The sequence below is a fragment of the Vespa mandarinia genome, chromosome 3 (assembly GCF_050613455.1).
Source record: "Vespa mandarinia isolate Hongniang chromosome 3, ASM5061345v1, whole genome shotgun sequence".
In the NCBI taxonomy this organism is placed as follows: domain Eukaryota; kingdom Metazoa; phylum Arthropoda; class Insecta; order Hymenoptera; family Vespidae; genus Vespa; species Vespa mandarinia.
In genome coordinates this window covers 7,104,476-7,118,891 of record NC_140812.1, presented here as the reverse complement: position 1 = coordinate 7,118,891, position 14,416 = coordinate 7,104,476, and the positions used below count along the sequence as shown (strand labels likewise).

The 14,416-nt window shown below is 25.7% G+C and overlaps 1 protein-coding gene and 1 long non-coding RNA gene across 6 annotated transcripts; one reads left to right on the top strand and one right to left on the bottom strand.

The window, feature by feature from the left end:
* Positions 1 to 5,492: 5,492 nt before the first annotated feature.
* Iru (E3 ubiquitin-protein ligase Iruka) lies at positions 5,493 to 11,756 on the bottom strand. 5 transcript variants are annotated; one of them, XM_035884310.2, is made up of 9 exons: positions 11,646 to 11,756; positions 11,289 to 11,497; positions 10,137 to 10,271; positions 9,763 to 9,956; positions 8,714 to 8,824; positions 7,847 to 8,019; positions 7,654 to 7,769; positions 7,444 to 7,541; positions 5,493 to 7,353 (listed from the first exon to the last, which is right to left on the bottom strand). In XM_035884310.2, exons 2-9 carry the CDS (start codon positions 11,370 to 11,372, stop codon positions 7,263 to 7,265), a joined length of 1,002 nt encoding a protein of 333 aa, XP_035740203.1. In that variant the 5' UTR covers positions 11,373 to 11,497; positions 11,646 to 11,756; the 3' UTR covers positions 5,493 to 7,262. The 5 variants fall into 5 exon arrangements, with proteins under 5 accessions (XP_035740203.1, XP_035740204.1, XP_035740202.1 ...); XM_035884311.2 differs by having other exon boundaries at positions 7,847 to 8,007; positions 11,289 to 11,667; XM_035884309.2 differs by having other exon boundaries at positions 11,289 to 11,666.
* Positions 11,757 to 12,850: 1,094 nt separating this feature from the next.
* On the top strand, positions 12,851 to 14,367 carry LOC146873130 (uncharacterized). Its single transcript, XR_014981959.1, has 3 exons — positions 12,851 to 13,001; positions 13,582 to 13,813; positions 14,110 to 14,367. It is a non-coding gene; the product is annotated as an uncharacterized LOC146873130 (long non-coding RNA).
* The last annotated feature ends 49 nt before the right edge of the window (positions 14,368 to 14,416 follow it).

The following is a 14,416-nucleotide window of genomic DNA, read 5'->3' as shown; positions in this document are numbered from 1 at the left end:
TCATCGAATGTCCAAACGACGGTGAAAATTCGATCAATTCCGTCAAAGAAGATACTCAAGCTTGGATAGCTTAAAATAATTCGACGTTAGCTTATTCATGTTAAAAATAATGTCATCAAAGTTTCAATCATCACTTTCAAGATCGCTCTAACTAAGAATAAATGAACAAATTTTAAACAATCATTATTTTCGATTTAGACTTTCTTTTATTATTTTTCAAGTTGATCACATAACAGTATCCATATTGATATTTTACATTTCTTCGATTTATTTTTTTCTATCTTTTCATTATCTTTTTAGCCCTTTCGGTACAGCTAAATCATAAGCTTGTTCTTGTCGATAAACAATATTAAAATTATATGATGGCAAAATAAAAAATTCAAAAACAAATGAAACAAGTGATTATATGCGGTCGAAAAAAGTACTCGTGTATCTAAAATAACTAATATATTTTCAAATGAGAATATATTCTATCTAAATATATGAGCGCTATTTATTGAACGTATATATCAGCTTGTAATATATAAAGAGTTTAATATATATATATATATATATATATTAAATATATATATATATATATATATATATATATATATATATGCCCATAGTAACAAAAGGGTTAATCGATATAACGCTAATTTAAATGATAGAATCATTTTTGCTTCTCGATTGAGAAAGGTAATGCATTTGATTTAATTTTTGAAAATAACGATTGTACACAAAATGATATTTATATATTATATTATACATAATTAAACACGGACTCGTTCGAGCCTAGCTAAGCCAATAATTTACGTTTAACGCTATAAAATCTGTATTTCTAATGCAGTAATTTAGTAATTAGTTTTAAGATATTAATTTCGTCGTTTTATATCGATGTACTACTCTCGTTGTTAGTAAAACGGTCTTATTACTACTAATCCGTCTAATGAGATAATATATAATCATTATTATTATTATTATTATTATTATTATTATTATTATTATTATTATTATTATTATTATTATTATTATTATTATTATATTATTATTATTATTATTATTATTATTATTATTATTATTATTATTATTATTATTATTATTATTATGTTTTTTGTATCATTGTAACTAACAAAGAGAGCATTAGGAATTGCATGTATTTGATAAACAAACCATTCTTATTATACTCCAAATATAAATTCCAAATAAGATTATATATTTTACATTTAGTAGAAAAGATTATTTTAATATTAATATTATCATTATTATTATTATTATTATTATTATTATTATTATTATTATTATTATTATTATTATTATTATTATTATTATTATTATTATATTATTATTATTATTATTATTATTATTATTATTATTATTATTATTATTATTATTATTATTATTATTATTATTATTATTATTATTATACATTCCCCTTGGTTTATTTTCTTCTTGGCACTTTTATTCTTGGATAATGATAATGATGATGATGATGATGATGATGATGATGATAATGATGATAACAATGACGACGACGACAATGATAATGATTTAATGACACATAATAATTATAATTCTCTGTATAACACAAGGTACGACATATAGGATGACCGCGTGATTTATCATGTGACTTACTTTTTTTCTTTCTCCCCCGTAAGATCCATTATATAGGATCTTGCTATATATCGAAGAAGGAAACTCATATAATAAATAAAATATAGCGATATATCGTATCGCTAATTTATTATTTTTTACAATTACTTCTTTGGAATGACCAATCAAAAAAGGTAATAGCCAAAAACAATTGATATTATTTGAACGCACAACTTCTTTTCAAGTTCTTTGACTCAAATTCTATTTTCGTTTAAACGATTACGAAACAGATGTCATAATCTCATGCTCTATATATATATATATATATATATATATATATACTTATGCCGTCTTCGATATACATACATTCATACGTACATACGTAATGTACACATTAGATTTCGAAAGCTAGGGGATCTTCGTTACATCAGCGTATTTACATATTAATTCATGTTTTAAGATTCTTTTCGAAAATCTTCTTTATTTTTTAATACAAGTGGATTCGATGATCGTTGGTCTAAAAAAATGTTCTAAAATAGTAATCTTTTATATATTGTAACGATTATATTATGTCATACATGGTCTCACTTATAACATCCGAATTTTTAAATCTCAAACCTATGTAATGGTTGCCTTAAAATATTTTACATTTGATAAAATCTTTTTATAATACTTAGTAAATTTATCATATATTTATATATATATATATGACTTAATATATATGGCTTAATATATATATACATGTACAGATTAATTATAAATTAAGGACCAATTAAATATCTCATTTATTATAAGCAATAGAAAGTAAATTTATCAAAAAAAGTTTTAGAAATTCATGTGTCAAATATTTTAAGAGTACGAAATAGAATTTCCAATTAAATCAGAAGTTTTATAATTTTTACTTTTCTTATGAAACATCCTGTATTTTCCTAATTAATTAGATATTTTATTCGATTATCTTTTAAAAACTATTAAACAAGTAGAGGCATGAAGTTAATAATTAACGAGATATTAACATGCATAATTATATAATCAATGGTACATAATTTCATATGTAAGGAAACTTAAGAAGCTATGAAAAATATGAAAAATATACAAAACAACCTTATAATAAATATAATTACTATCTTATTAAGACTATTAATTCAAAAGAAAAAAAAAAGAAATAGTTTAAAAGTAATTTATAATAACGAATAAAATAATAGTTTACTTAATTCAATAAATGTTCAAAGTGTTCAACATTATCTTATATAAACAATTGTCAATATAATCATACATATACAAATATCATATAATCATATTCCTTTGTTCATACATTTTTTAATATTGCAGCTGTTATTTGATTAACGGCATTTATCATTTTTATTTGTAATTTTTTTTTAATTTCTAACTCTTGTTTGATATTCCTTTATCTTTTATAAATCCCTACATAAGAAAATCTAATGGTGTTAGATCAGGTGATCTAAATGATCTAATGATCTAATCTATCAAATTGTGACATATACGATCAATTTATTATGTGTAATGTTACTGTTTGTATCCACGTAACATATTTCAGACGTTAATATCTCGTTAATTATTAACTTCAAATCTATATTTATTTAATAATTTGTTAAAGATAATTAATTAAAATATCTAATTAATTAAAAGTATAGTATATTCCATAAGAAAACCTAAAATCCTCATTAGGTTTAAAGTTTAATCAAAAGTTGAGTGTTTTATTTCGTTTGCTTAAAATATTTAACATGTAAAATCGTGAAACTTTTTTTATTGCTTCTAACAAAGGAGATATTCAATTGACTCTTTATTCATAATCAATCAATATATGTAGATATATGTAATTTTAAAACGATGTTAGGAGAGAGAAAGAGGAAAAAACTATACAAAATTTTCATGCGTTGTATCGAAGGTCCTTAATCGCAAGATATATTGTAATTAAATTCCACCATTGTAATTAATTAGAATATGCACTTTGATGTACACATGTGTTGGAATTGTTCATTGTTGCATAAGCAAGCGCATACATCGATGTTTATGTCGTGTGCAAACAAATTAAGTCTCAAGCAAAGATCAATCTCTACATGAATGCTTATATTATTATTATTATTATTATTATTATTATTATTATTAATATTATTATTATGATTATTATTATTATTAACTATTATTACTGTCATCATCATTCTTATTCTTGTTATTATTATTATACTTCTTCTTCTACTTTTTGTTATTATTACTATTATTATTATTATTATTATTTGTATGATAATTATTAGATGCATCCAATCGTCGTATGAACGCACGCACGTTCACTTGCCATTTTTTCTTATATGAAAAAAGAAAAGGGAGAAAATCTAAAAAAGGAACCCAAAAAAAAAAAAAAAAGAAGAAAAAAAGAAAAAAAAAAAAGAATTCCAGTGTGAATCGTTTACAGAATTTTTCATAAGCAAAGCGCAAAAAAAGCGCGCAATTAATAATGATTAATTATCTGTGAATACGACCAAAAAAAAAAAAAAAAAAAAAAAAAAAAAAAAAAAAAAAATGAAAAATAAGAAAGAAAAAAAAGAAAAGAAAACAAGAAAGAGGGAGAAGCTTAGATGAGAGAAGAGGGGAGGATACTGAGATCTAGTTAGAAATTCAAAATTTACCAAAGTGTTTAGGATGAATTAAACTAGTCTTTTGTAAACTACAAACGCAAAATAATATATAATATATTAACATATATATTATATATACACATACATATATATATATATATATTTTCAGAATTATGTGCTAGAAATGTCTGAACGCGTAGATAGAAGACAATATAATAATTGTGTCACGTTCTACTCTAATTGAAAGTAATGAAATACGCAATGTGAATTAGCGCATATTTTTAATAAATGGATCGTAAAATAAGTAAGTCCATCGCGTATATGATATGCACACCTTTTAACGATGAAAGAAATTGATCGTAAAAAGAATTACTCCATTCTAAATTTATTCAATTCGATTGATATCCTTTCTTGATCTTTCTTTTATCTTTAAGACCATTCCGTTTTTGGGTACTGTGTTTATTGAAAGGTTTCATTAATGACGTATCAATGACGAATTCATTAACGAATCTATCGATAGACATATTCATATAATATAATATTTTATACAAATATTTTCAAAATAATTTGAGGTTATGTGAGAATCGATAAAAGGATATTTTCCTAATATATTTTTTATTTTATTGACGAATAAATATAACATTTCTTTGTATTCTAACAATTTACAGAATCATTAGCTATAAAGCAATCTATTGGTCGTGTGATAATTGAATATGCAGAATTTTTATATTAAATGAATTCTTGCAATCGTAATTTACTTATATATGAAATAAAATTATCTGGCATTAGTAACGCATACATTTACAAATTGATATCCCTTCGTGTTTTACTTTTTCCTTCTCTTTATTTAAAGCAATGACAGTAAATAAATAGCCGAGGAAACTTTTTACGATAGATGACAAAATTAAACTTAAAAACAATGTATCTTTCGGTACAATAGAACATACAATATGTCATTGGCTTTGACATCATCCTCCACGTAGCAATAGATAAAGAAAAAAAAAAAATCAGAGTGCTTGTAACTTGTACCAAATTACTTATTGTATTTGCATGAAATCAATCGTTTCATCGATTGATGCATGTATTTTCAAGTAAAATCGTTAACAATCACTCTTAACTATGTAACATTATTAAATCGCAAAACGATGAATATCCTTTTCAATCGATGAATATCTCTTTCAAAAGAGATCTTAAAACTAAAAATTGCAGATTGTATAATTTCTATAAACAAATGAATATTTTGCTTTGCCAGTAATAATATATAATAATTATCAGGGTCCAAACATTAATAATCATTCATTTTTGTTTTGTTTTTCAATAGTCTTACAAAAGTCGTTTTCTCTAAAAATTTTGTCGAGAAAATCTATCCACCCCTTAAACGGATATCAACGATTCTATTTTCCATTTTGTCACACATCTAATAGAAGAATTACGTTGTGAAATAATATTTTATTTATTAAATCATATTTTGTGATATATCGAGCTTATAAAACGAATATTATATACTTTTTCCTCGATTTTATTATAAAAACATTGATCTATCCACCGGACACGTAATGATAAGTGACCATACTACATTATCATTCAGAAAAAACATGGCTGTAACCGTTGTATGCAGGCTGAAAATGAGCATTTGCAAATTCGTATCACATAGGACACTAACTTCGATCACAAATATAGACATCTATGTTATTAATTACATACAACTTCTAAGTACGCATCCACATTGTGTTAAATATCATAAATATATGTTATGTGTGTATATATCTATATATATATATATACGCGCGCGCGTGTATGTGTATGTGTATATGTAGTGTGTAGTAATATGCAATGTTTAGTAACTGTACACTACACATTTGTGACTTATGTTTTTTAAATCTCAATTTAGTTTTATCTTACGTTTTATAAAAGTTTCACTAGCAATTATTCATGTGTTCTTTATGTCAAGTTAAAATTATAATTCCAAATACTGGCAAAGCAATTCCTGGTCTTTGTATTGCATAATAGATTATTTTATCATATATGTCTTTTGCTATCTACTATTCCCCAACGTTATTCTTCACGTAACTAAAGTGAATTTTATGTATCTATTAATGTTGTACGATAGTGACCATCTTTATTAACTATTCTATACCAATTGTTCTGTTGTTTTGTCATAATGAAATTGAATTGTACATAACATGCTTATTTAGTCAGTAATGCACAGTTAGGCACAACCCCATTGAGAAATATACATACTGCAAATTATTTAATATTCTTGATAATTCAGTGATATTTCTGATATAGAAGGATTTAAATGATCCGACATTAATCTAACAATCTATGTTGGAAACTAGTAGATTGTAACGTTTTGCATAATACTTCGTTCATATTGTCATAACTGTCTGTTCTCAAGCAAAAACATTAAATTCGATACTTTTCTTTAGAATGAAATCATAATTATCAAGGCTATAAAAGCGCATAATAAAATGCGTTATTAAGCTCTTTTTTGTGTAGTTTTCATGCTAAATAAGAAATTTGTTTAGTTTTATTATAATGTTCTACGTGGTTTTACTATTAATTCTATAAAGTGAAAACTTAATGGAGATAATCATACCGTTTTTTTGTGTAATTAATTTTCTATATCTCAATTATGATACAAATTTTATCACATATTTACTAGTACATACGATTAAATCAGTAATAGCGTATTTCTTACAAGCTGTGTTGGACTCACTTGTAAAAACTGCATGATCTGTACTCTTTCATCATACCTTTAAATATTCTTCATTATCATATCAAAGTATATGTTATAACTTTGCTATTGTTACATTATAGAAACTATAGTATATGTGTGCATCAGTTGTTAAGAAGTTTGCTTTAACTTATATTCAGAAAAATTTTAAGGGATGCATAAAATTTCTGCCGGATTATAACTTATAATTTATAACTATTAATTTTTTTCATTCAAAATTAGGAAACTTTGTAGACACGTGTTTAATATAATTTAAGCATGACCGAAGTTATTAATGCTCAAAGTTGATTTGTAGTACGGAAAATGATATTTTTTTTCTACATTATCAGGAAAACATCAAGATTTGATAATTAATCTCACATTTCATTAGAAGAATCACTATTGGAGGTACTTCCAGTTGACGATGAAGTGGAGGATGATCTGCTACTGTTTGATTCATTAGCAGCTCTGTAGAATGTGAATGATAAACATGCATCGTAAATAATAATTATACGATTAAATCGAGTACATCTAATTTTAAGTGAATTGTTACTATACCTAAAGAGAGCAGCTAAACTTGGTCTAACAGTATCTTGATTTGCTTCTGCAGTACTCTGATCGCCTAAACTTTTTCTGCAAATTGGGCATGTTCCATGCTACAAAAGAAAAAAAGTGATATACATCAAATAATATGTAAAAAAAAAAAAAAAAAAAAAAAAAAAAAAAAAAAAAAAAAAAAATTTTAAATCAATTTTATTAGATACTTACAAGTTCAAGCCAAGGTACAATACAAGGTGTATGATAAAAATGTTGACACGGTAATTGTCTCACAGGTTCAGCTAATTTGAAGTCTTCCCAACAAACAGAGCATTGTAATTTGCTATCTGTACATAAAAATGCATTGCAGTAAAGTTAAAAGAGATTTAATATAAATTACATTTTGCAATAAAATATCACTTACCAACTTGACTTTGCGTCACTGTTGTCTTAGGTATTGCATCAATTTGTTTTTGTGGTAATGGTGGTGGTCCAGTTCCATCCATTTGATTCAATAACTGTGTGACAATAGCATCCAATCCATCCCGACCCCAAACATAATCTCCAGGGTTTCCCAAGAACAGTCTAATATTGAATCTATATTATTCGATTTTATTTTAGTAATACTAATATAAAATAAAAAGACAATAGCTTACGTTTTGAGCGATTGACATTATGATTGAAATAATCTGGAATTTTACAAATATTAAGGCAAAATTAAAATCTAACTTGTGATCTTATGAGGACAAGCACACAAATGATATCACAAATATCTTCAAAAATTTTAATTAGTACTTGTTTTATGAAAATACTCAAACACCTGTATTAAATTAATAATAATAATGATGACGATGATAAATTTTTAAATAATCAATTATCATCACTATTTATAATTTATATATGATACCTTACAGTGCTTAATGTTCTCAATATTTTGATTTTCAATATGACTAACTGAAATTATAAGACCACAATTTTGACAATATATAGAAATAGATGTTAAAATAATTCTTTACTAAATTGACATATTCATATAATTATATTATATCTCAGACAATATACAATAAACAAAACTAATGGTAAATAAATACTACTAGAATATTTTATGACATTTTAAAGGAAGCGAGCATAGGAAATGGAATGTCTATTAAAGAATTGAGCAAATTGACATGCAAAAATGTTACAATGTAAATAGTGGGGCATCATGTATTAAATAAAAAAATGAATAATGTTTTGACCTTTGATGATAAGCAACTATAATATTAAAAATGTATTTGGTAGTACTACATACACAGGTGGTTGTCCATCTTGTGTAACTGGATGGCCTAGACCAGCTCCTGATAGGTTAAGTATGAAGTCTTGAATAAAATTTTCAATAGGTATTGCTTCTTGTCTTCCACGACTGCTGGCACAAATATATACGTTAAATGATTAAATATTGCATAATATTAAATACTCAAAAAAGAAATTTTATATTGAAATTGAATATATCAATATACACAAAATAGCATTGTAAAACTTAATGCAATATAAAGCATAGAAAGTATAAACTTTTTGGAAAATAATTAAGCTGTCTATTTTTTTTTTCTACTTTTCTTTTTACATTTCTATTTTCAATAAATATATATATTATGCATTTTTAAGTTGTTTGGCTCATTTGTGTATGTTTTGAATACAGCATAGCTTAGCATGGAAAGATCCCACGAAATTTGGTACAATACAACACAGCATGGCACCCACATACACATATACATACCATTATAAAAGTATTAATCATTGATGATTCTGGCATTTCTATCAGTTTCTTTTTCAAATATTTTTAAATTCCAGCATAAAAATGTGAAATTATTGTAGCTATACCAAATAAACCAAACATACAATTAGTGTACTAGTAATGACAAGATATAAAGTTGTCTCAAGCATGCTTCAACCTACTAACTAAAGGAATGTATTATTTTTATTTATATAATGAAAATAGTTGTGAGATACAAGCAACGTATATTTAGAAGTACTTTCTAAAAGCAGTTCTTAATTTTTTTGATGCAGTTATGAGTTAAAAAATAAACAATGAATGTACAATAAAACAGCTGGCGATAGGTGAGTGCATAAGGTTGTATGATTAATCATAAATAATTAAAATAAAAATAAATAATTAAACCTAATTAGTTTATATTTATATTGTAATATTCTTTGATAGTAATTTGAAATTTACTCAATTATTTGTTTGATCAATTAAATGAAACATTTGAAAACGCAATAGTTTTTTTAATAAGCTGATTAATCTATTGCCAGATTAATCATACAGGCCTCGTAGGGTCATCATGTCAGTAAATGGAATACCGATGGCGCAGAAGCCCAGTGCGGGAAGGAAGTGCAGTGTACCTGCCGGAGCGACGAGTATCTGGTGTATTGCGTGACCAGCTAACTCGTCTTCTGCCTTCTAACGTATTGCTTCTGTTACCTGCACGTGGTTGCATATTGAGGGTAGGAGATTCCAATATCATTTCTACAAAATCACGATCAGTAGGGTAGCGCTGTAATAATTAAGAAAGGGAATTACATAGTACCGTACATAATTTAAAAAAATTTTTTTTATAATACCCTGTTTTATTTATTATTCTTTCAATGGTTATTTTATTTTATTTTATTTTTTTTTTTTATTTCACTACAATCTTCAAAATAATTTAAACAAGGAACTAAGTCATACGACTCACATTATAGCCTGGAATATCAATAATATCAATATCGCTTAGATCTTCGCCACTTATATCCATCCCAGAACCATTGTCGTTGGTTCCAACCTCCAATTCTTCTATAAATCCACATGAACATCTTGGACAAGTGTAGTCCTATCCAATATTTGAGAGAAAAATTCAAGTTAACAAAACTTGCAGATTATAATTCCAAACAATGCAATCGATTAAAGCTATAGCATATATTGTAAAATCTGAGAATTACATCTAAAAACAAATTATCAATTGTATAAGTATCAAAAACAAAATTGTCTTTGTACTTTAAATAGTTAGTTTGTTATATACAAAGCTTATATAGATGTTTATTTTCCATGAACATAGTTATATACATGTATAATTATTTTCAATGACAAGAAAGAAAGAAAGAGTCTAGATTATAAATACTGATATATGTAGTATTGAACTGATATTGTATGTAGTTTAAAAAGAACTATTCTTATCTATAGTTCATTGATAAAGTTAAAAGTAAACGCACATTATATTTTAAAACTTTATTTATATTTTTTATATTATTTATATTTTTTATATTAATAATAAAAAGACAGTCATTTATCTATATACTTATTTCCATTCATTTTTTCATATCATTTAGTATCTAGGACAAGGAAGGACAACCAAAATAAAATATTAAAACTGTCATTTATTACAACGAAAATATTGTCAGTTTGTGATATTAAAATTATACGTAATATAGAAAATGAGTATATTATTATAGTAAGTATGGACGCACGGACTGATCCGAAAATTTACATAAACGTTTTACGCTGCATGATAATAGGGACCATTAGCGTCGAAAAAAGTATATAACGACCCATAGATTTTTGCGTTTTAATCTGATGTTATACCTGCGTGTTAATAACGTGACTAAACGTACATGTATTTATCTTTGAAGAAGGAAAAGATTTTATTTTTGTGCCAAAGGAAGGCTCTTGAAGATTGTTAATGTATGAGCATCGAAGGAGATGGCATTGTTTCCGATAGAGAGGTCAGGGGATAGGAATTTCACACATGGTTATACTGACAACTTGCAGATTGATGTTGTACTTTCGCTGGCCGTATTTTAAATGCGCATACGAATTACAACGACTACAAGCAACATTAGAGCATACTTACGGGTTGCAAACACTCAATTTCATCGATGCATTTATGGCAATAAAAACGGGACACCGGAGTCCCGTCCACAACGGCTTCAGCCATGTTTTACGTGTCCTTCTCTCTCTTCTTCCCTACTTCCTAAAGTGCGTAGTCTGACTCATATAGCAGAAGTAGATGGCATAAACTACACGTAACTTCGAGATACTACGTTCCTTCGCCGAGGATGGCTGGCGCGTGTGCAGTAGTCGTATGTATTATTATTAGATGGCGTCATTTCGTCTCGATATATTATGCAATAATATATCTTTAAAGATATTTACTCCACGAAAATTGAAAGGTCGTGTTTTGTAATCGATAGGCTAACGTTAGACTTACCCATTATCGTCGTCGTCGTCGTCGTTATACGATTACGACGACATCATTTTTCATTGTTCTTTTACAAGTTCGTCCTTATCAATTGAAGATAATCGTTTCTGACTAAAGATGTACCTATACCGATTGCAACGACTTTAATCGAATACGTTAGCATATCAAATTCTTCTTCTCTAAGGATTATTTCTATTGGTCGATTTAAAATGTAATATTGGTGAAAAGAATCCAATCCAATCAGAACTTGTATAGCTGAATTAATACTGGTTGTCGTTTGTTTTACCTTCTCCTATTTTACAAAGGAACGTCATTGCCGAACGATATTCTTTTTTCTTTTTAATTTTTCTTCTTCTTTTTTCACGTAGATAGATGTTATATACGTGAAAAAATTCTTCATTATATTTTCTTTATAATTAATTGTGATTATAACAATGACGAAAATATCAATAAAGTTTTCTATAATCTCTGTTTGTTGAGAATTCAACAATCTCATTGTAGTACGATCAGTGACGTACTAACGGTTGGTAACGTTATCACGATCATATGATTTTAATAATTTTGTCCTATATCTTATGTTTTTATTTTTTTATTATTTTTTTTTTCTTTCTATTTTATTTACCCACATTCTCCTAATGAATATTTATTGTGAAATAAAATAATTCCTTTTGCCTTATTCCGATATCTTTTGTTTTTAGATTCTTTCTTTTTTTTGTTTTCTTAAGAACGAAACAAAATACAAAGGAGAAACGAATCGTCAAGATATTCCAATAAAGTAATATAGATGGCTCTTGCGTAGGGATTTTGTTTTATCTGTTTTACCTGCACAATTATATTCTACAAATTAAATAAAAATTTAAGATTACAAAGGAAAGCTTATCTATTATTATGACAAGATTTTATAATGAATATTTGTTAACATTTATTACGATTGAAAGTAAAATATAAATAAATATTAAACCGATAAAAGTAATTATAAATAATTATAAATAAATGTTAGATAGAATTCCGTTTGAAAATACATTATACAGTTATCTCTTTGTGATAAAATCGTGGATTTGTTGATAAGTATATATCTCTCATATTTTATTTATAATATTTTACCGTCGTTTATATTATTAGAAATATTTTCTTTAAATTAGAAATGAATCTAATTTTCATAATTCATTGAAAAATTTTAGTATATATTAATACAAAGATATTATCAAATAACATAATATTTCTAGTTTCACCTTGCATTAAGATTTGTTCTGTTGTTACAAGTGACAATGTAAATATTGTATTATTTAGAGATCAACGAGCGGTTTTGTATCATGTTTCAGTGATAAAAATTGAAAGAAAAAGATAGCAAACAAAAATAAACATGTACGTATATCTAAACAATATCGAAACGCAGCCATTACAGAGAAACATACGATTTTTGCAAAAATGAATTTAGAAAATGTTATATAATAAATGCACATAATAACATTATCAGCGCATTAAAAAATATGAACATATACAAATACATATGTTTTTCTAAGAGTATACATTAATTAATTAAAGAACATAAATTATGTCGGTATTTATTTAGTCTTATAAAACTTAATTTTATTTCATTTAATTTTATTTTTTACATTAGAAATATAACGATATTAATAAAATAATATAACGAGCAAAATATTTTATTTATTTTTACAATCAATAATATTAAAAATTTATTTTGCGTGTAAATTTTTCGAAAATGTAATTTTTCAAAAAACAACTATTATTTTTATCCAATCTACGTGAAATTTGTTATAAATTGAGTGATTTGTTATAATTGAAGTTTTGATAAAAAAATGTGTAAGGAAACATATTCATAATGATATCAATACAAACAAATTTATTTTTTCTTTTGGCCCTACGACAAAAAAAAATTGAAAAACGCTACTCTGCATTATAATTGTTGTCGTTTGATAAACAGCAACTTCAAGAATAAAATGTTATCTGTTTGAGCGAACTTCATATTACGGTTTTTGGATCTCAAAGATATGGAAAGTATAAAAAAAAAAAGAGACATGGTAAGACGCTTACTTTATCGATATATTTTTAAACGGACATCTACGTATGTTCTTGGAATAGTCGTAACAAGTATTTTCTTTGAACGAACCTACGATTATCTCTGCGAATCCATTTTTGAGTGGATAAATGATGGAGTAAGTGATATAGATTATATATAATTTTTTTTTTTTTTTTTTTTTGTCGAAGGACATCAATGATGTATTATCAATAATATGTATTAAAAAAGCATTTATAGTGATTAAATAATATATATTGAGGATAGATTTTATAATTATGTTTTTCAATAATTCAATAATATTTCTTTAAATAAATAAAATAACTAACTCTAATTATAAATTCTGGAGTTATAAATAGTTAATGTCCAAATAGTTTTTTTTTTTAGTCACTGTACGCAAAGAATCAAATAATGAGGGGGAATAAATTTTTTCAGAGATTATGGATGCACATAAAACATCAATATGAAAATCCTTCGTTGGTTGAAAATGTGGAAAATAAAAAATTGTCACCTGGTTTGCAGGACGATTTAAAAAAAGAAGTTTCCGTCGAAAAAAAGATCGACTGAGTTTAATAAGCAATTTCTGTGCTGTTTTTTTTTTCAATATAAGTACTTCGTTTAGTAATATTTAGTAGTATAAGTACTTCCGCAATATAAGTATTTTCGTATAGGAATTTTCTATTTACATAAAAAAAGCAAATTCATTTGATTTTGAATAGTGAGTTATAATTGTAATCATAAA

Coding starts and splice junctions, on each gene's coding strand:
- Iru (XM_035884310.2), bottom strand. CDS start 11,372: ATGGCTGAAGCCGTTGTGGACGGGACTCCGGTGTCCCGTTTTTATTGC. Junction 8,020..8,713: donor CAAGATGGACAACCACCTGT/GTATGTAGTACT, acceptor CGAATAATATAG/ATTCAATATTAGACTGTTCT. Junction 7,542..7,653: donor TTGTACCTTGGCTTGAACTT/GTAAGTATCTAA, acceptor TTTCTTTTGTAG/CATGGAACATGCCCAATTTG.